Here is a 21,884-nt window from a genome sequence, read left to right as displayed (position 1 = left end):
AATTGAACTGTTTGGATGCACAGAAACATAGCCAATAGAATTTTGCAGAAAACATACAAAACATTACACATATACAATATGAAAATGCACTTAATATAGGGAAATAATTTTAAAATTTTGCCCATTTTTAGGTTTTTAACAAATTGTTAGTATTGGGTTGGCCAAACAGTTCATTTGGTTTTAAGTAAAAATAAAAGACACATTTTTCATTTTCACCAAGAATTTTATTGCACAATGTATTCACTAACCAAACGAACTGTTTAGCCAACCCAATATAATAAGAAAAGACCCCTATCCAATATTTAAAAGCAAATTTAATCATATTTAGAAGAATGAGTACTTTAACTGCATACTGTATTCTACCATTATTTCACTGATTCTAGGCAGCACCTTTTTTTCACATTTAACATCTCTGAAATAAGAATATTTCTTATAATTGATGGTCTCATGAACTGGGAGTGTATTTTTAGCAGCTCTACATAAAATTATGTTTTTCGCACAATAATGTCTTAAGTTAGAAGAATAATACAGCGTTTGAAATCACTGAACAAATTTTAGGTTACTCTGAGAAAAGACAGCTTCAACCTGACAATCAATGGAGTTGAAGCCATTATCAGTGAGACAAAACTTCAGCATGACTTTAAAAGTTTATGGACTTTTTCTAACATCTAAATGACCGAATTCAATAGTGACCTTTAAAAAATGTAAACACTGCAAAGATTCTATGAAAGCCTACAATATCATTATTATTATAACACAATTAATGTGTCAGATTTATATGACTCAATCACTATTATACTCATTCTCACTTCTATTCTTTTTTGGTTCTGGGATGGCATTTTTTCATCCTTTCCTCTTAGCATAGAGGTATCCTATGCTTTTCAAAACTTCATTTTACACCTTTTTTTTTCCCTGGTTGCATTGGGTCTTTGTTGCTGTGCGCGGGCTTTCTCTGGTTGCAGCGAGCAGGGGCTACTCTTCATTGCAGTGTGCGGACTTCTCATTACAGTGGCTTCTCTTGTTGCGGAGCACGGGCTCTAGGCACACTGGCTTCTGTAGTTGTGGCACGCGAGCTCTAGAGCGCAGGCTCAGTAGTTGTGGTGCACGGGCTTCTTTGCTCCGCGGCATGTGGGATGTCTCCAGACCAGGGCTCAAACCCATGTCCCCTACATTGGCAGGCGGATTCTTAACCACTGCGCCACCAGGGAAGCCCATTTTACACCATTATGCTTTTACAAAAGACCTACACAAATACCTGTTTTCGCTAACCAAAAGAAATCAAAGAGGATTTCTGCTTTAGGAAGAAAAGGCACGAAGAGAAAATAGCCTTCAGCATTTGCTTTGCAGCAAGCCATTATAGAGGCAGCAAGCACCCCAAACAGTGACAGCAGCACCCCCCAGCTCCTTCCTCAGAAACTAAACTCCGCATCAAGCCAACATAGTTTTGAACTCTGTCGGTGAGCATCTGTGCTTTATCTCACGTTATTTTGTGCATCTATTAGCAAGATGTGTCCTAAGGTAATTCGTTCTTCATTTTATGCCATTTCAGCTTACAAAAGGTTTCACAGGAAAACTCTTTCTGATAGTGTGGGAAACCTATACATGCAAATCTATCTCCTTAAGAGCCCAGTTCAATGTCTGTAGCTTCCAACCAATTTAACTAAAAACAGACCTCTCCCCTTATTTCCTTAAAATTAACGTGTATCTATCATGAAGTATTGTCATGTGTTGTTTTCTATTTTCTCCAGTGTGGATTTACTTCCCACTTGGTCTATAATATAATAAAGGGGAGAGCTCTGTCTTATACCTCTAAATACCCCCAGAAGCCTAGCAACATGCATATCAATTTTCTCTTGAGATGTGAATTTGCTGCATGATTTTGAAGTTCCTATGCTGAACTCCCAAATAAGAAAGATAAAAATACCCTATATTAACTCCATAGTCATTTAATGATAAAAGCAAAGCACAAGAGCTCTTCAGATACACAAAATGCTAAGTACTAAAGTACAGGGATTAAAACGTAAAGTTTAAAAACAAGCCTACCAACTTCCTTCCTCCTTTAAAGATAAGTCTTCTATCCATCTTTTTTTCTCCATATGCCATTAAATATAGATGTAGCTAGTAATTATATAAGAATGGATAAGTTAGACATACATTTTAAGAAAAATATAGCAAGCTTCTAGTAGTGACATTCGAGTCTTTGTTAGGAATAAGGGTAGTTTATCATTTCATGAGTAGCTAAAAAACAAAATAAAACAATCACAAAAAACCTTGGAATGTATCAGAACTTTGGGACTTATTTACAAAGCTATATACCCTGCCTGAAAACATTAACAAAATTTGAAGTTAGATGAGTATCTCATTTTTTAACAGAAGTTCCTTTTGAATTATCTTTAGAAATACAGTGTAGTATTTAACTCAGTATCATAAGCAAAAAAAATTTCTCAAGTTTAACCTAAATCTAATACTCAGGATACTCAAAGAGGGTGTCTAAATCATAAATAGATTTCAGTAGATAAAGACAGCTATTAAGGTCAAAAACAAAAAAAGCTAATGAACTGGCTAGTGTTCCACTTCCTTCATATTAAACATTTCTGAGATGGCATAAGGAACTCTGCAGATGTAATTAAGGTTAAGGTTATTGAGGTGGGAGGATTATCCTAGATTAGCCAGGTAAGGCCAAATTAATCACATGGATCTTTAAAAAGTAGAGAACCATTCTCAACTACAGAGAACCAGAGATGGCGGCATAAGGACTCTGTAATTACTGGCTTTATAAGACGGGAGAGGAAGCGGGCAATAAGCCAAGGAACAGAGATTGTCTCTAGAAGCTGGAAGTGTCAAAGGAACAAATTTTTCCCTAGAGCCTCCAAAAGGAAATACAGACATGCCAACACTTAGATTTTAGCCCAGTGACACTCATGTCAGATTTCTGATCTACAGAACTGTAAGATAATAGTATTGTAAAAGCCTCTGAAATTATGATTTGTTGCATAACCAACAGAAAAATACTCCGTTAAAATCATTGCAATCATTCCAATCTCAATTTTGTAAAATATAAGTTCATGAATCCAAGAAGTCAGGGTGGAGGGAGGCTTTATAAATGATTCATGAAACCGATTCAATTTGTAATGGCTCCAACAAATAAAAAGACCTGTTTTTAACAGAATTTTAACTCAGATTTTCCCCTAAAACTTCTAAAATCACCTTATGAAGATGGTTCACATCCTTTTAAATGAACATGTATGCTGAACTTAATATTAACAGCTAAAACCCCACATTTTATCAAATCCAACATTAAGTCACATTTTGTGTGCCATTTAAAGAAAATGCTGCCAATTAAAGTTGTAAGACATCATCCATTGTAACACATATAACTTCAGAAATGTTAAATTCTTATACAGCTGATATTTATATATATATATATATTCACCACCTAAAAAACTTTCTGCTATTAAGTGGACAAGAACATCCACAACCAAATTCAAATAATTTTTATTTCTCTGGAGCCCACTTTAAGTTCAACAGCTATTTCAAGAAATACAATGTTACTAGTTTGCAAAGATTCAGAGGTAAGAGTGCCATCTACTGAACAATTTGCATAGCTTTCTTCAATCCAAATGATATTCCTCTACCATTCTCATTTAAATTTATTTCTACTGTCAACAAAAGCATTTTGCCGAAGAATGACCTCTCATCAATAAGTGGACTTCCCAGAGGCTTATAAAATTGTTCAATGACTTCATCAACCAAAACACCAAATCTGATTATTTGTACTAGTAATTTGTACCTCTAAAATCATTCAGTATGTACTTCATTTCTATTTAACTACTGATTGTCTTTTGTATTAAATGTGCTTTCAGGATTTTAATAGTTCTCAATTCTCATTCCTTCACATACTGAACACAGTAACTGTAATTTTTCTTTTCAGGCTTCAATACAGGGTTAACTTTAAAATAATGAAAAAAGGGGAAGGGAAACTTGACCATCCAACTCTACAACAAATGAAAGACAGTACAAATCTAATATAACTCTGGCATCATTAGATGATCCTTTGGTCAAACATGAAATGTGGAAGTGGAATCTGCACATTGTAAAGCTTTTATGTATTTGTTTTCTCTAAATGCCTTCTATTCTGGAAAAGGCTTATGAAACTTTTTTCCCAAAGCAGTTGGGATGAGCATAGGGGAGTAGAGAAGAGAGAAGAGAAAGAGAAAAGCGAAGAATAAAATCAGGTCACTGCTAAGATCCAAGTCCAATTGCAGAAAAATGGAACAACTCCAAAGGTGAAGACAAACTGAGAAACTTAGGATTAGAGAATTGTTGACAATCACCATCCACTGGTCCCTTCCTACATAGGTTAAGCCCTACCCTCTCAGTGAAACACATTTTAGAAAAATGTTCATTTATAAAATGTTAACTGCGTTCTAACTTTTAAAGCTCTCATATTACTGAAATGCTGTATTTCACAAAATAATTCCAGATGTGAGATATTAATATTCAAAACTGCCAAATGAACCAATATAGTATATTTTTTAAACTAGTACAGATTTGCTATATGTAATCGTGGCACAGTGATTAGTGTATTTTTTCATTTTTACTTTTCCTAGAGGGTAGGCAAAAAATAAATCCTAGTAATATCACCACCATCACCAGGTTTTTATTGGAAAATGTATATAATTATACAAGGAAAATACCTGAGAAAACAAGTTGCATACATATTTATTCTAAATATTTAGAACAAACATGATCATGAGCTATAAACTTAACAAAAACATGTTTCATTTCATTACACACAAACCTTTTACTTGAACACTACAAACCTTTTACTGTCATTAATATAAAGCATGCTGTCACGATTAAAACATGTACCTCAGAACTATCTCCTGCCCTCAAAGCCAAGATAAAGTGATGAACTAAACAATAATAAGCAGGACTTCCCTGGTGGCACAGTAGTTAAGAATCCGCCTGCCATTGCAGGGACACGGGTACGAGCCCCGGTCCAGGAAGATCCCACATGACATGGAGCAACTAACCCCACACACCAAAACTACTGAGCCTGCACTCTAGAGCCCACGAGCCACAAGTACCGAGCCCATGCGCCACAACTACTGAAGTCCACACGACTAGAGCCCATGCTCCGCAACAAGACGCCACCGCAATGAGAAGCCCACGCACCGCAACAAAGAGCAGCCCCTGCTCGCTGCAACTAGAAAAAAGCCCACACACAGCAATGAAGACCCAATGCAGCCATAAATAAATAAATAAATAAAATAAAATGAAATAAAAAATAAATCCTAAAAAAACCCAAAAACAATAATAAGCAAAATGTATTGGAGCACCAAAACCACTACCAAAAAAAAAAATTTTTTTTTTACCATAACCGGAGGTGTAATTAGGGCCCCGACGACCTCTGCCTCTTCCACTATAAGACCTAGAACCTTGTACAGAAGAGACGGTACTTTCATCAGTGGCATATCCTTTCTCTTTTTCAGGCCCTCTGGTGGAAGAAGGTCTGAAACCCATACCAATCTGTCGTAGCTGTTCATCAATCTGCAGGCGTTCCATTCTTAGCTGTTCTACTTCCTATAACCAAAACAAAAAAGGATAAATCTTACATGTATTTTTTTGTCTTCTTAAAGCCCAGAGCTTGAGCTATACTCCAGTCCTACGAATGAAAGAAGCTGTGATCTTGGGCAGTTATTCAGCAAACTATAACTGTATTCCTAGTGAACACAATTTACAAGGTCATTTGCTAATTCAATTCACCAAGCATTTACTAAATGCCTTAGCATCATGTGCCAACCATGCTAAGTGCTACAGGTATGCAAAATAAAAAGACAATGACTCTTCTCCTTCAAGGGAATGTTTACACACAAGCATTAGAATAACCTAGGGGATGTTCAACAGACAAGTGCTGAAATAACCTACTTAAACAGCTAATAATTACACAAAATTACCAGATCTAGCCTTCAAGGAGTAAAAACTCAGCTAAATGAGGTAAGGTACCATTTATGACAGGTACTATTAATAACCTACTTTCCTATCAAAATGATGACACTTGAGTTGTGACCTAGATGAACTGGCAGACTTGGTCATTCAGAGAATGAGGTCATTACAGGATGTGCAGGTAAAGTGTCTAGAGAAAGCTCTTGGCTAAAAGGCAGCAGAGTATTGGAAAGATGAGTTTTTAAAAAAGGAATGACATTATTGGGGTGCTTTCAAAATATTAACACAGCAGCCAATGATATGAGTGACTAAAAGGAAAACATAACTAGAGACAGAGCAGTTGAGATACTATAAACAAGAAAAAAACAGCAGGAATAAGAAGAGTAGAAAATGACAACTCCAACGTATAGGGAATTTCTTTTCTAAAACCTTTTCTCTTTATTCATCAACCCAGACAGACTATATTAAAAACAATGGTTAAGAATTATCAACTGATATCTATGGGGGTAGTACATGTGATTCAGAGAATATCAGTTACCAAGAAAGCCCACCTTCATTCCTGGTTCTGTGTCCTATCTGCATCAAACATAAGAGCGACCATGTCTTAAACAGTAGGGAAAGAAATGTAAAAGTACAGAGGGAAAGAGAAAAAATGTACGTGAGGCCAATCATTTTACTACAGCAAAGGACTTTTAATATTCTCATGCAGAAAGAAAGGCCAAATATGAAGGTGAATTAACAAAAATATTTAAAGACTTAAAATTTACTACAAATGTAAAATTAAAGTTTAACGTGTGGAGCAACATGATATGAACACTATACAAACCTTTAGATAAGCAATATGATACTCTAAAAGAACTTGCACATTTCCAATGCTTTCTTTAGTGCCAACAAATACAAATGGAACCATCCCCTGTAAGAAAACACAACATCCTCAGTATTTAATATTTGTTTTCTAATTTCTAATTCAATCTAATCCTTTTAAGTATATAAACCAACTTTTAAAGAAATTTTCCATCAAACTGGCATGAATTTTCAGACTAGATATATCACTTTAGTAGTGCTTTCCTTAAAAACATAATAAAACCCATTAGCCAGGTTATCCCTACAGTATGTGCTCAGATAGCAAAACTTTCAACATGTGTGTAATGGAAGGAGTACTTCATGACCATTAATAGAAGCATCATCTACAGACTCTCAATATTTATGCAATGTAAAGAAATTACTGATATGGGCAATTAGTCACCAGTTATTAAAGCAAATGAAAGGATTAACCCAGACCTGGTTTATTTAGCTGAATTTCAAAAGAGGAAGGTTTAAAAAAGTGAGGAGGAGGAGAATATGATGATGATTTTTTTTTTTTCCTTTAAAGAAGTAAACTTCCAGCTTCCTACCGGCTAAGGGCAAGTAACAGATCCTAAGTAAACTCACCCAATCACAGTGTCTTCCTTCATTTTCTTGATTTTTACAGAATAGTTCCTAACAGTTATCTAAACAAACTGGCTTAACTTTGGATTCTAAATATGGAATTAAGTGTGGCTTAACTTTTTATTCTATGTAAGAACCTAGTATGTGACTTATTTTCAAAATAATTTTTTAAAAATTTAATTGAATTTTAGTATGGGAGATCAAAAAGAAGAAATGCACCAGGGCAGGTGCTAAGGCTACAGTAAAGAGCACAGCTATCATGGAGCTTAGAGCGATTGACTATAAGGAAGTAATTACAACTAGGAAGGCATGAAACAAGGGACTCTTAACTTAAGCTCATTAGGAAGTGAGAAAGTCTTGACAGTGTCCTCAAAAATTCACATGCAGAAAACAGAGGATACAAAGTGAATAAAAGACAGGGGAAGGGAAAAAAAGAGATCTAAAAAGTTCTTATCACATACTGTATTTCTGGGACTATATTATTTACGTTGATTATTTAATGTTCATTAAAAATTCACTTTAAGAAATATTCCAATTCTACAGCTGAGAAAACAATTTGCTCACCAGCCAATTTCATATCCAGTTACTTAATTCCAAATAACATCCACCTGTTAACTGCCAGAATCTATGCTAAGGAATAGGATAAAGTCCCTGTTCTAAAGGTAATCACAATCTCAGAAAAGATAATAAACCTTCCTGTAATAATCTCGTACAGCATTAGTGATATGAATTTTAAAAGCACAGGAAGATTAGGTAGAATGTGAATTATGCCATCCCAGATGTGGAAATTTAGGGGAATTCATAAGAATATTACTGTCATTTAAAGTCAATATTAAAAGTAAATAGAATTTCACCAAGTAGATAAAAAAGGTAGTCTTTCCAAACAGCTGATCTGCTATGATTAAGAGAAATAGAATGCTTTGACCCCCAACTGGAGATAGTAACCAATAGTTACCTCCAAAGAAAAGGAGCAGTAAAGAGGCATCCTTAACTGCACGTATTTTACAGACTATTTTAATAGGTATTATAAACGATTAAAAAAAAAACTGGAGTAAAGAATAAATGATTATTACTGAATATATGAGTTTACATCTAAGTTATTTCAGTGAAATTTCTAGATTTAAAAAATTTTTTAAACTGATTATATATAGTTAACAGGTGACACTGAGACAAACTAGCACTCAAAAAAATAAAGCTGATCCTGCTCCTGATAACATTAAACCAAAAAAAAAAAAAAAAAAAGGAGGGAAAAAACTAGAAATGCACTTCTGAACAATCAATGACCTGCCAAACATGACACAAAATTGCATAAGTCAGAAGGCAAAAATATTTGCCACATACCTAAAAAGACTAACTTACTCAAAATGCAAAAGCTTACACTCTTCAGTAATAAAAAATGACGAAAAATATGCGAAGTACAATCTGTTTATAGAAAATGTCTTTCAAGCAAATGGAAAGATAATATGTACATCTTCTGAATGGCACTAATTAAACTGTGATTAAACTCAGTATTGGCAAATATGTGGAATACAGACATTTTCTATACTGGTGGAGGAATCTGTGGAAAAACTAACAAGATCTAAAAATTTAAATGCCATATACCCTTTGATCTAACAAATGCACTTCCAGGAATTTACTCTTCAGTCACAAGGGATCTTTGCCGCAACATTATTTTTAAGAGCAGAAGACACAAAAAGTCAACCTGACAAGTCTAAAATCTATTAGACATGATAGAAAGAGAAAGACATGGACAGGACATAAATATAATTTATTTTTTACATCATACCTTTCTGTGCTATTCTAACCTTTACATAAACTGTGTTTCTTTTACAATTAAAAACTCAAATCTAATCTTAAAACCTTAATTAAGTGACTTTAAATATTCACCAGGTGCCTACTCTATACAGTTCATTATGCTAGGGAATGAGAATTCAGATTTGATTTCTTGACTTCAAGGAGCTCCATAACCTGGCTTGGAGACATAAGATAAACCAGAAAACAAAATATAAGACTTAAAGAAAATCATTAAATACACAATTATACAGACAATAAAAGCTACGGTATACAGGTGGAAAGGTCGTATCAGGCTAGAGGTGAGTCACCAAAGACTTCAGAGTAAACAAGTTATAAACTGAGTCTCCAGGGGATTTAGACAGCTTTTTTTTCTTTCTTTCTTTTTGGCCACGACACACAGCTTGCGAGATCTTAGTTCCCCAACCAGGGATCAAATCCAGGCCCACAGCAGTGAAAGTGTAGAGTCCTAAACACTGGACCGCCAGGGAATGCCCCCTAGACAGCTTAAATTGTGAAATGGTTGCCCCAAATAAGCCAATATCAACCTTCAGATTTGTTTTCACATGCAATGTTTTGAAAAATTTTGTGTACTGTTTAGGTTTCCAGCTTTTCTTTAAAATATTGGAAGAAACAGCAACACATAATACATGCATTCCTACACAGCATCCAGATTAAACGTGAGCAGCATGTTTCTTTTATAGGAAGGCACAATGTGCGCCCTCCCTTTCCTATCTTGTACATCCCAACTTGCTTTGTAATTTACATAATGTGCTTGGTATCTTTTAGCATTTAAATTTCTTAACTCTGGTACAGAAATGGAGGTAACAATGACCAAAACTACAAAGTACAATAACTTCTTAATTTATGAAGGAGGGACTAGAGGAATTAGCTTGCAACAAGATAGTAAATACTGGAAAGCAACTGGGAATAAGTCAAGCTAAGGGAAGACTAGATATTAGTATCAAGCTAAGAAATTTATAATTGAGTCATTAATGACCCTGCCCAGTAAACACCTTGACCTTCAGATCAATTTTAGGCAGTGGTTGTTGGATGCCAAATGGATCACCATTATTTTATATATTAAGTATAAACGGGGACAGTGCCAAAGTTAAAATTACTTGAGGTTCACAGCAGTTTTTGAAGCAGTGTAGGATGAAATCAATCCACAAGTACTCATTTGTATAATAGTAAGACATTTCTTTTTAAGTGTGTATTTACCTCCACATTCTAACTAATTAATTAATTAAAAGGAATAAAGGAAATGGTATCTTTCATAGGCATCTTTACAACATCAAATACCAGCTGTGAGGCTATTTATCTGAGCCAAAATCTACAATTTTCTCTGTGTGTCTTTTTTTTTTTTGCGGTATGCGGGCCTCTCACTGTTGTGGCCTCTCCTGTTGCAGAGCACAGGCTCCAGACGCGCAGGCCTAGCGGCCATGGCTCACGGGCTTAGTTGCTCCGCGGCATGTGGGATCTTCCTGGACCAGGGCACGAACCCGTGTCTCCTGCATCGGCAGGCGGATTCTCAACCACTGCGCCACCAGGGAAGCCTTTTTTAAAAAAAGAAAAACTTACTCTGTCCGATAGGCAAACGAACTCTCTAGTTATCATGCAAAACTGAGGAAGGTGTGAATGTACTGCTTTCTGGGAGATAATTTGGGGGAAAATCCTTGCCTTATGTTCAGACATGCAACTTATACAGAGTTGACCACTGGAGCCACAAAGGTGAGAGATGCTTACAGTGGTGGATGAGAAGGAAAAATACAGCACTGTGGAAAAGACATCAACATGTAAGAAAAAGACTGAAAAAGAAATTTCACAAAGTTGGCATCAGAATTACTAGCAACATAAAGCTTAAAGATTTCAATTAAGAAATAATTAGGGCTTACAAATTCTAAAAAAAAAAAGGTCAAGGAAGTGTTACTTATCAAGAATTCCTTCACAGCCGACTGTTTTGTTTAGAATATCAAATTCTTTACACTCTAAGTACAAAAAAAAGAACTGTTAGGATTATCAGTCTTTTTTTTTTTTCCAAAAATTGGCTGTTTTACCGACATACTGAGAAACCAACCAAGAGCCCAAGGCCAACAACTGAAAGATGACTTGTTTTCTAAGTGTGTTAAGCAACACTGTAAGGAACAGAACTTTTTAAAAAAGAAAAATCTGCTGCGAAGCAGTTCACTGGATATAACTTTCCTAAAACAATTTTCAAAATATAAAAAATAGTATTGTTAAGTCAACCAGAAAAAGAATGGGGGGGCGGGGGGAAGGGAGACATATGACACAGGCAAACTATGTTTTAAATACTTACATCTTCTCTAGGTAGTTTATTTTCATTGTCTCCTTCAATTCTCACCCGAACCACACCAGATTTGTCTACTATTTCTTGAATAACTTTGCCATTCTTCCCAATTACTTTTCCTTTAATAAGAGAAAACATATATAATGGTAAGTTAAAAACCAACACTGCTTATCATTTCAACACCAGCCCAAATAATCTGACTTACTATCAAATTATAAAAACCAAGCAAAACTTCATCTTCTTACTCTCAATTAACTCACCCTAAAGACCACTGAGGAACTTGATCCTTGGTATGAAAACTTCACTTCGGTATGCGTAAGGCAACTACTATTAACTGAGATTGACAGTGCCACTCACATGTAAGCCATTTTCAACGTCTAAATACTTTTTAATGTTTTATATCATTTTTCTTTTTAAAATATCAAGTCCAACCCATTTATTTCAAAAACTTGGATATATAAATGAAGGCAAAAAGAAAACTTTTATTTTGGCATTAAACACATCAATTTGTTTACATTTATGACATATTACATATATTATTATTCAAACTAACAAAGTCATCAATCTGGCTTTTAAGTTCATATTTGTTCAAAAGACACCTGTGACTTCAAGATTCTTTTAAAAGGAATATTCTCTTCACCAAAATAAAATGTTGACATTTAACAAGTATTACATTTTACACCTGTAAGTTTTTTTTAAGTACTGCAGAACATACAACATGTATATGGTTTGCTGTCTTCCTAGATATGAAATACTGTAAAATGACATAAAATTCAAATTATTTACCTTCTCCACACTTAACCTGTAAGTCTGCCACATAGCAGGTTTTGAGTATCCAATAATTAGAGGAGAAACTAAAAGGAGGACACGAAGATGCTCTTCCCCTTAGGAACTCACTTGTTATAAAGCTAACATACACCCATAAAGTAACAAAGCAATACTGGGTAGTGTTACCTGGTAACAGAAGTAAATGTTCAAGTGACTATCAGTATATGGAATAGATATATCCTAAGTTAACAGCAACACCTTATTTGCTAAGTCCAAATCCTCAATTAATTAAAATTTTATACTATATCAGCAATCTATTTCCACAATAAATTAATTTTGGTTGAAAGAGATTAAAATGTAAGTTTCTCCTATTGCATGTTTGAGAGAACAGTTCCCAATAAAGAATAAATAAGGGGGGAAGGAGATAAATAAGGAAACAATGGCAACAATAAGCCAGTCAATACAGAAGACACTATTATAGGATTTTCAAACCTCCTTGCCCAATAACTCTAAATTTAAAAGCACCAGTAATTGAACAGGTAAAAAGAAAAAACAAAGGAGTAGGACAGGGAAGTCACATGATGAATGTCTTCTCTGAGCAGCCCTAGCAGCAGCATATAAAAGCAACCTTCATGTTAACACAGTGAAGCTCAAGCAGCAACTCCATCCTTGACCCTGCTAAAAATAAGCAAATATCTTTTCGAAAAAACAAAAATCAGATTGATATATCATACCCCCTCCCCCAAATCTTTACCTCCTCCTTCTTGTGAACTATACCAGTGGTGAGTGAATATCCATCACCCTTCTGGGGTCTGTGGCAAGGACCTACCTGCAAGTTTTATTTAGTCCCACCAGAGACCGTCAGTATTTTAACTGATCATTTCCACAGTTTAAATTCCAAAGCATATTGACAAACTGAAGCAGACCTGTAGTATAATTTGAGCACTGAGCATAAATGCTGAAGGGACAGAGTAGAGAAGTGATTAAGGAAGGCTTCCAGGAGGTGAAAAGTTTCAATAAATTTTCAAATCAATGTTCATGTAATACTTTTGATTTGGGAAGGGTGGGAATGGTCAACAAGTCTATAACCCTTGGAGCCTGAATATGTGCGGGAATCCTCTCTGAAACTTACCTACCAAGTAGTCCTCGTTCCCATTTACATCTCAGTCCTCTTTTTTTTCCTCTTTCACTTGGACTAAGAATGTACTATTTTTCAAAACACTGCTTCACCCAGAAAACATTTTGGAGGAAGATGTAATACTACTATTATACACACCAACCAACTGAAGTCCTTACTTCTGAGTATTTCACCAACGCATGATAGTTGATAATATTTATTTTCTAAACAGTAAACAAATAACCCAAATCACCAAAGCCAACCAAGCCAGGGTGGAGGAAAAAAAGAGACATGACAGGTACTCACATCACTGCACAGATAAACGAATACAGAGAAAAATCTGAGAGCTACAAATACATCCAATTTCCTTATTTCTGAAATATCAGGAATTTTTACTTAAAATTAACACTACCACAAATTCTGCAAGACCAAAGCTATCTTCTATAGAATTGTTGGGCTGGAAAGAACCCTGACTCCCTTGGACACACTCACCTCCAAATCATTTTTACAAGTGAAGAAATCTTAAGTTAAATTATGTTCTGTAAAAGCAGCAACCAAAATGTTAGTACTGATAGCTGTCAATAATAGAGTATTATATAAACAACAAAGGGAATCATTTTCAAAAGCAGTTTTCTTGTCAAAGGCAATTTCATTAGGCAACAATAAACACTTGGTAACTTTTTGTATCTTAACATTTATTAAAATTATGTACAATTCCTGAGACATTTAATTTTAACCTCTCAATCTCCAGCAATTCAGTGTACAGTGAACAGTGGTTTCTAAGAACAGATTAAGTGGAGCTTACTTAACTGGTAGTATATCACACCCATCCAAATGTTTGGGCAGAAGTGAAAAGATTTTTATATAGTTGAACACCATGAAACTGTCCAAATTCTTGTGTTGTACACTATTATCCCAAGTGCACTAATTGCTACTGGCCAAAACAAACATCTTTTTTAATAGTGCAAGTGTAGTTTTTTTTATTAATTTTCACCTACTAATGTTTTACTGAATTTGACAAGTAAAATATGTATAGAATCTTCCTATAGGCATAACCATATATAAATGGAGCCCAAGGGGCTCTAACTATTTCATTAAGGTCAAAAAACTAATGAGATTCAATAGATGACAAAAAAAAAAATCATAAAAAACCATTCCCCTAGTAAATTTTGCTACATCATGTTGATGCTTTATGTCAAACTTTTAGGATAATCACTAAGTATTTGACATGTGACCAAAGCTTCTCCCATATGTCTCAAACAGCATTTTAAAGTACAGACAGCACAGATGTAGAGAATATTAATAACAAAGCTGTTAAACAACTAATCCCAAGCTATAATGCTCATTTAACTGCACCTTCAAATTCAAAAAATTGTCACATAACTTAATAACCCATGGGCGCAGCAGTTTTCACTGAGTGTCAAAAACTTAATAGTGCAACCTCCCCTCATATCATCACCACCATCCTTCTCTCCTGCCTATGACTTCTTAAACTTTATTCTATGCCTTTGCAACAACTCTTACTTACTCGAGTCCTACTGTGTAGAAGTTTATTACCCTATTGTTAGTCCACTCTTACTTTTTCTTCTACATTAAACAAGAGAAAAAAATTACCACAAATACCTTCTCAAAAAGTACTACAACAATTTTGATGGATATGAATGATAAAGACATCAAGCAAATGAAAATATTAAGAGGCCAAAGGATGAAAAGGCTTAAGAAAAACTATAATGACAAACTGTTATAAAAAAAATACTCTACACAGCTTTAAGATATCCGAAAATGCTAATTTTCAATTAAGTCACTGTATGTAATTAAATAACATTTAATTTATTTAACATTTAGTAGAAGTACTTACCAACAAGATTCCTAGGAACCTGAATAAAATCCTCCACAAATTCCAAAAAACCTCTAGCCTTTTTTACAGCATCAGCACTCTGGTGGGGCAAGAGGGGAAATAAACATGAAACTCAACCTTGAAGAAACCCACAATCCACAACAAAAATAAAATAAGAAAAACTGAATTATTATGCTCTAGTACAAGATTCTGCTCAGACCACCAGAGTGACATTTAAAGTAAAGTAATTCATGAAGTACTTTTCCAAAAAAAGTCACAGTAATCATTAAACAGCTAGGAAAGAGTCTTTTACAACGAAAATATGTTAGACATCTCTAAGGTCCCTTTTAAGCTCCTGAGAAAATTAACAAGAGTTTAGCCAAGTTTTAACCTAATCCTAAATACATCTGGCCCACACTCCTATGCTGAATTCTCCAGGTGAGTGTTAAAAACAAATTATTCATGCTGTCTGTACTAACTGCATTGTTTTTTCATTCTCAACATAAATGATTTAAAAGGCTGTTTCTGCAGATGCATTAAAAAAAAAATTACCTACTGATAACATCATTAAAATTCCTAATCACTAATGGTTACGCTTTTAAAAGACTAGAAGATGGAGGGGGGGGGTCCTTCTCCAAAAGAAATTTATAGTTCTAGTAACAGTTAACTTCCACTTCTAATGTTCGTCCTTTAATAACCATAGGTCAAGTATATTGTGTGCTCACTGTATTATACACAGCAAAAATTTTTAAACTGTATTTAATCCTCATAAACTGTAAGGTAAGCACTATTATTATTCTCATTTTACAATTTGGAAAATTATGCAGGGAAGCTGAGTAACCTTCTCCAAGCCCTCCCAAAGTGGTAGAGACAAAATTCCAATTCAGGCAGTATGGCTCCAAAGCTTTTCATCTCAATTACTTTGTTATACTGCCCACTTCTAACAGTTTCGGAAGTAAAAATCAGGCCTCTAGTAAGATTTACTATGTGACTCAAATGAAAAGTCAAGACTTGAAATTATCACCCCCAAAAAACTCATTTACTCTAATGTGAAGGATGGTCTCAATGAAGAAAAGTCTGATTTATTTTTCAGATTATTTTCCTGTTCACACAGACGTCACAATTAACCAGTGACAAAATATTATTCAAATTCAAGTTCTACAAAAGGTATTATTCTATTATATGCTATTTATAACTGCCAGTGCCCAACAGTAAGCACTCAAAAAATATTTGAATAAATTATCTGTAATGCACGTAAAACAGTAAAATTCAGAAGCAGTTGATTAAGGAACTTTTGAGAAGAGTACACATTAAACACAACCTTTAATCCACCTACATACATGTAACGATTGCCAGGCTGATTAATTTAAAGTGTTTCACCCTTCGGAAACTGAAATTCCATACAATAGTTAATATGTTATAGGAAAGTTACCCAAGGTGGAGGGCAAACAGCTTACCTCGCCGTAGATTCTAAATGTTCCAGTATCTTCATCTAGCTCAATAGCTGTAACTCCAGGAACCTTTCTAGCTTGCTGTATGTTACTACCATGTGTTCCTATTGCCAGGCCCATCAAATCTTCTCTCACAACAAATTCCTCATGAAAAGCTGCTGCAAGTTGTTTTGTGCACTAGTAAAAGAGGCAAATTAGAAATTATTATAAAAGATCAAAAAAAATTTTTGTACACTCATGTTCATAGTATTATTCACAACAGTCAAGAGGTGAAAGCAACCCACATGTCCACTGAACGATGAATGGATAAACAAAATGTGATATGTGAGTACAACCAGAATTATTCAGCCTTAAAATGGAAATTCTGATACATGCTATGACATGGACAAACATTGAGGACATTATGCTTAGTGAAATAAGCCAGTCACAAAAAGACAAATACTACATGATTCCACTTACAAAGGCATCTAGAGTACTCAAATTTATAGAAACAAAGTAGAATGGTGGTGACCTGGGGCTGGGAGGAAGGGGAAATGGGAAGTTGTTTAATGGACACAGAGTTTCACTTTTGCAAGATGAAAAGGTTCTGAAGATTGGTGGATCAACAATGTGAATACACTTCTCAACACTATCAACTAACTGCACACTTAAAAATGGTTAGGATGGTAAACCTTATGTTTATTTCACTATAATTTTTTTTTTAAAAAGAAAAAGAACTAAGAAAAAAAGGAATAAAGGAAATTCATTTGGGGTCATATAATGGAAGGGGAAAAAAGGTCGACCCGTCTATTTAATCATGGTCACAGAAAACAGTAATTCTAAAACAATTTTCCAGAATTACTGATACAGGAAGCTCTCCAATTCAGATGATTCATGTTTCAAAACTCATTCACATATCCCTTGTTTGGAACTTTTAAATTAATAAGGGCATTCGTGTACTTATCCTAAAGATAAACGTACCCCAATTTCTCTAAGACAGCATGTGTATGCACAAGTGCGTGTGGGAGGGGGTGGGGGGAACACATCTCCTAATAGTGTGGCAGCAAAGAGGAGAAAACAGGAATACCTTAGGATGGAGAGAAGCAATGATAGGCTCTTTTTTGAAACTACAAGCCATGTATCCTCCTCTCTTCTTACCCAGGAGTTGTTATAGTGAACCAGTTACTAAGGAAATGTATTGTGACTCATACAGGACAGTAAAAACCAGCAATAAAGTTCTACTGGAAATTCCTAGTGATTTTTTAAGCTCTTTGGCACCTGTCATCCAAGTCCTAACAACTCAACAGGCATTTAGCAGACAAAAGGCTATGTTTGATAAAAGTAATTCTTCTAAGGACACAATGACTCCAGTTATTAGCCATAAAACAGGTCCCAAGTTGCCTTACCTAACAGTCAAGTAGTTTCAGCCAGGTAACTTGAATAATATACTCATGAAACTAAATGGGACACGCAAAAAACCTTTTACAAGTAAACCCACTTACTTCTAAATGCTTAGTGGCCTCTTCATTTCTGGACATAAGCATCAACTTCGTACGAATACTTCGCAAATGCATGTCACTCAAAATATTTACTCTCTTCACAGTTGCTTCACTGGCAGACTATAAACACACAAGTTAATCACTCAAAAACTTAAATCCTTTTTCACGGTAATACAAACACAACCTTCCACATGAGGCCTTCCTTGATTTTCGTCTACTATACTTCTCTCCTCACCTAACAAGCACCGCCCCCCGCCACAAGTTAATCTTACTTTGCTTTCTTAATTTCCATATTACTTAGATCTGCTCTTCAAATTATGATTGGGGGGCGTGGGTAGAATCCAGGATGCCATACATTAAGGATTTTATGATGTAAAGAAAATTATATTGATTTTTCCTCCTTACTCCAGGAGAAATTTACAAATTAACAATTTTATAACTGCAAAAAAATTTCTCCCACACTGTATTTTAATAAAGTCACTATAAAACAACTTAGCTTTTATCTTTTAAAATATTTAATTATAAAATCTGTACAATATTCATCATCTACCTTAAAATGTGGAGTTACCTTACCAGTATCATTAGCTGTGTGGTTTCTGGATGGTAAAAAATTCTGCATGCTCCTACTGCTTTCTTAAAATCTTTATGTGCATTTTCATTAGCACACCTAGGGAAAAAGTAATTCATGGGTAAGACCTAAATAATAGGTTAAATTTAGAGGGCAGTTATAATGAAAACTCAGTATTTCATTTTGATACCACCCATTAAAACTTTTGTTTGTTAAAAAGATTCTCTATCAAAGTTTTTGACTGGGCATCTGCGGAAAAAAGTTTTTTGTAGCACTGAAAAATCCTCTTGATTCACAAAACAATTCAACAGTAAACAAAATTACTCACGCCTCTCTCAAATCCTCAGGAACATCCACTGTGCATTTAAAGAAGGTATTTTTTTTGACAGTTTTATTTTGATTGACAGGCCGAAGTCGTTCAAATGTGACTATTTCATTGTAAGTGGCATCACAAGCAGCATATTCAATGACATAAAACTAAAAGACATCAAAATATTTTAAAAATCCCATCTGAACAAAAATAATGAGCTTTAAATGAAGTTCTAATTACCTTGCTCAGTTTAACCAGCAGACCCTCCCCCTTGTGGCACAAATACTAAGCACAGCTTAGATACATCAATCTGATTTGCCTAAACTAGATTATACATTCTTTTTTTTTTTTTTTTTTTTTTTTTTTTTGCGGTACGCGGGCCTCTCACCGCTGTGGCCTCTCCCGCTGCGGAGCACAGGCTCCGGACGCGCAGGCTCAGCGGCCACGGCTCACGGGCCCAGCCGCTCCGCGGCATGTGGGATCTTCCCGGACCAGGGCATGAACCCGCGTCCCCTGCATCGGCAGGCGGACTCTCAACAACTGCGCCACCAGGGAAGCCCTAGATTATACATTCTTACAAGCATGAACTATGGTGGTCCTCACACACCTGCGTTATTTATACCTCTGGAGAGCAGCTTTAGAGTTTGCAAATCCAGAACACAAATATATATTACTGGTCTCATGACTTTTTGAAAGGCATGATTAACTATTTCTGAAGTAGGCTTTTAACAACTAAGAGTTGGGGTAACATTTACAGAACCAAGAATGGAGGTATTTCCTTGGAAATCAGTCACAAAGCAAGTTTCAACATCACTTACTTCTCCTTTCATCATTCGAACTTTAGCCAACCACCATCCACATGGCTCTTGATCATTTGCTCTTGAATACACCTGACAAGAAAAAAAAATGCCCTTATTCCTTCATTCAAAAAGACTTCAACACTATAGACAATGACTTATTATAAGCGCAAACTTCCATTAAATTCAAGAATCAAAAATTTTATTGTGAAGAGCAATACAAAGAATAGCCCTGCTCACCCCAACTAGAGAAAGCCCTCACACAGCAACAAAGATCTAACACAGCCAAAAATAAATTAATTTTAAAAATTATTGTGAACAAAATGAAATTGGTATACTAAACATGATTTAATAAAAGTTATATACGTTTAAATTTTACTACTGAAAAATAAAACTGAACCCTCTTTGGGCAAATTTGGCTCCTTGGAAATCGAATTCCAAATTCAAGAGGGTTTACTAAATATAAATATTATTTTATTTTAAAGAGTTGGTTTTTTTTTAATTTTTTTTTTTTTTTGGCTGCATTGGGTCTTCGTTGCTGCACAGGCTTTCTGTAGTTGTGGCAAGCAGGAGCTACTCTTCATTGCAGTACACAGGCTTCTCCTTGCAGTGGCTTCTCTTGCTGTGGAGCATGGGCTCTAGGCGCGCAGGCTTGGTAGTTGTGGCTCACGGGCTCTAGAGCACAGGCTCAGTAGTTGTGGCGCACGGGTTTAGTTGCTCCGTAGCATGTGGGATCTTCCTGGACCAGGGATGGAACCCGTGTCCCCTGCATTGGCAAGCGGATTCTTAACCACTGTGCCACCAGGGAAGTCCCAATAAGTATTATTTTGAAGAAATGCTTCTGGGCTTCCCTGGTGGCACGGTTGTTGAGAGTCCGCCTGCAGATGCAGGGGACACGGGATCGTGCCCGGGTCCGGGAAGATCCCACGCGCCGCGGAGCAGCTAGGCCCGTGAGCCATGGCCGCGGAGCCTGTGCTCCGCAACAGGAGAGGCCACAACAGTGAGAGGCCCGCGTACGGCAAAAAAAATTTAAAAAATAAAGAAATGCTTCTTACAAGACAGTTTTACATAGTGTAAAACATAGGTCTTTCAGTTTCTGTCAACACTGTTCATCTTCGAGCATGGCATTCTGATGATTCAAGTATCAGAAGTAAGGATAAGCTAGAACCTTAATAAGATGGATTTTAAATCTGTTATCAGTATTTATAAAATGTTGAAATTAAGAACTGTTTTTAGAAAGTTTTTTAAAATTTCTTCCTATTTTAAAATTCCTTCAAGGTATGACATTTAAATCCCTTGCTGAGGAACTTAAATGTACTAAAAGTCTAACAAAAAAAATTATACACACATTTAGTCCATCTAGCAGAGTACATACCTTACAAAACCTCCTATGCAAAAAAAAAAAAAAACCCTGTATCTTAGGTATTCTATAATTATCAAGTATTTTAAAATATAATACATTAGAAAAGTTTCCATTGAGAATTAAGAGTTATTTTTTATGATACAGCAGTTTGATATCTTTTCAATACATAAGAAGGGGGGGCTGGGAAGAGATGACTAAGAAACACTCACAAAAATCTTGATGGGGGGGTGGGCAGGGAGGGGTCAGAGGGTAGGGGTCAAGGATCTTTGTTTTTGTTTTCATTTTTCCAAAAGAAAAAGAAAAAAAAACCTTGATTAAGCTAAGGTTGCCCCTACACAGGTGGGCAGAGAAATCTACCAATCAATACATGTTAACAGCCATTTTGAAATAATGCAAACAACTACTGATAGGCAAACAGTTTTGTAAAGCCTGAAGCTTCTATCAAGATGATAATGAGAGTAAATCTTTGAAGTGGTGGAATACTGGAATTAAAAATAAATAAGCCAAAACTTCATGATCAACTTTACTGAATACCATGATTAGAGAAAAGCTGAGGGGAAAAAAAGCCAATATACCAATGAAGCTCCAGTGAACTCAATTTTAGCTTCTGCATTTCTTATATGAGTAAATCTATTTCTTGACTCTATCCTTTCTTACAGATCTTCCAAAAAATAAGAAATTTTTACCTTTTTTTTAGAATAGAATAAAACTCATTCTGT

The 21,884-nt window shown here is 35.3% G+C and overlaps 1 protein-coding gene across 10 annotated transcripts in view; it reads right to left on the bottom strand.

The window, feature by feature from the left end:
* FXR1 (FMR1 autosomal homolog 1) overlaps positions 1 to 21,884 on the bottom strand; it is a 57,896-nt gene that overhangs the window by 8,474 nt on the left and 27,538 nt on the right. For 5 of the 10 annotated variants that reach the window (XM_067034089.1, XM_067034086.1, XM_067034087.1 and 2 more), the window contains 10 exons: positions 19,824 to 19,895; positions 19,024 to 19,172; positions 18,701 to 18,794; positions 18,131 to 18,247; positions 16,656 to 16,826; positions 15,220 to 15,298; positions 11,486 to 11,595; positions 6,776 to 6,862; positions 5,529 to 5,586; positions 5,379 to 5,441 (listed from right to left, as the gene is read on the bottom strand). In XM_067034089.1, the coding sequence (XP_066890190.1) occupies positions 5,379 to 5,441; positions 5,529 to 5,586; positions 6,776 to 6,862; positions 11,486 to 11,595; positions 15,220 to 15,298; positions 16,656 to 16,826; positions 18,131 to 18,247; positions 18,701 to 18,794; positions 19,024 to 19,172; positions 19,824 to 19,895 (1,000 nt within the window). Of the gene's footprint in view, positions 1 to 5,378; positions 5,587 to 6,775; positions 6,863 to 11,485; positions 11,596 to 15,219; positions 15,299 to 16,655; positions 16,827 to 18,130; positions 18,248 to 18,700; positions 18,795 to 19,023; positions 19,173 to 19,823; positions 19,896 to 21,884 lie in introns of all 10 variants that reach the window. The other 5 variants (XM_059063881.2, XM_067034088.1, XM_059063880.2 and 2 more) reach the window with 1 other exon arrangement.

The sequence above is a fragment of the Kogia breviceps genome, chromosome 5 (assembly GCF_026419965.1).
Source record: "Kogia breviceps isolate mKogBre1 chromosome 5, mKogBre1 haplotype 1, whole genome shotgun sequence".
Lineage (NCBI taxonomy): Eukaryota > Metazoa > Chordata > Mammalia > Artiodactyla > Physeteridae > Kogia > Kogia breviceps.
Note: the sequence above shows the minus strand (reverse complement) of the source record. Positions and strands in the feature narration are given on the sequence as shown.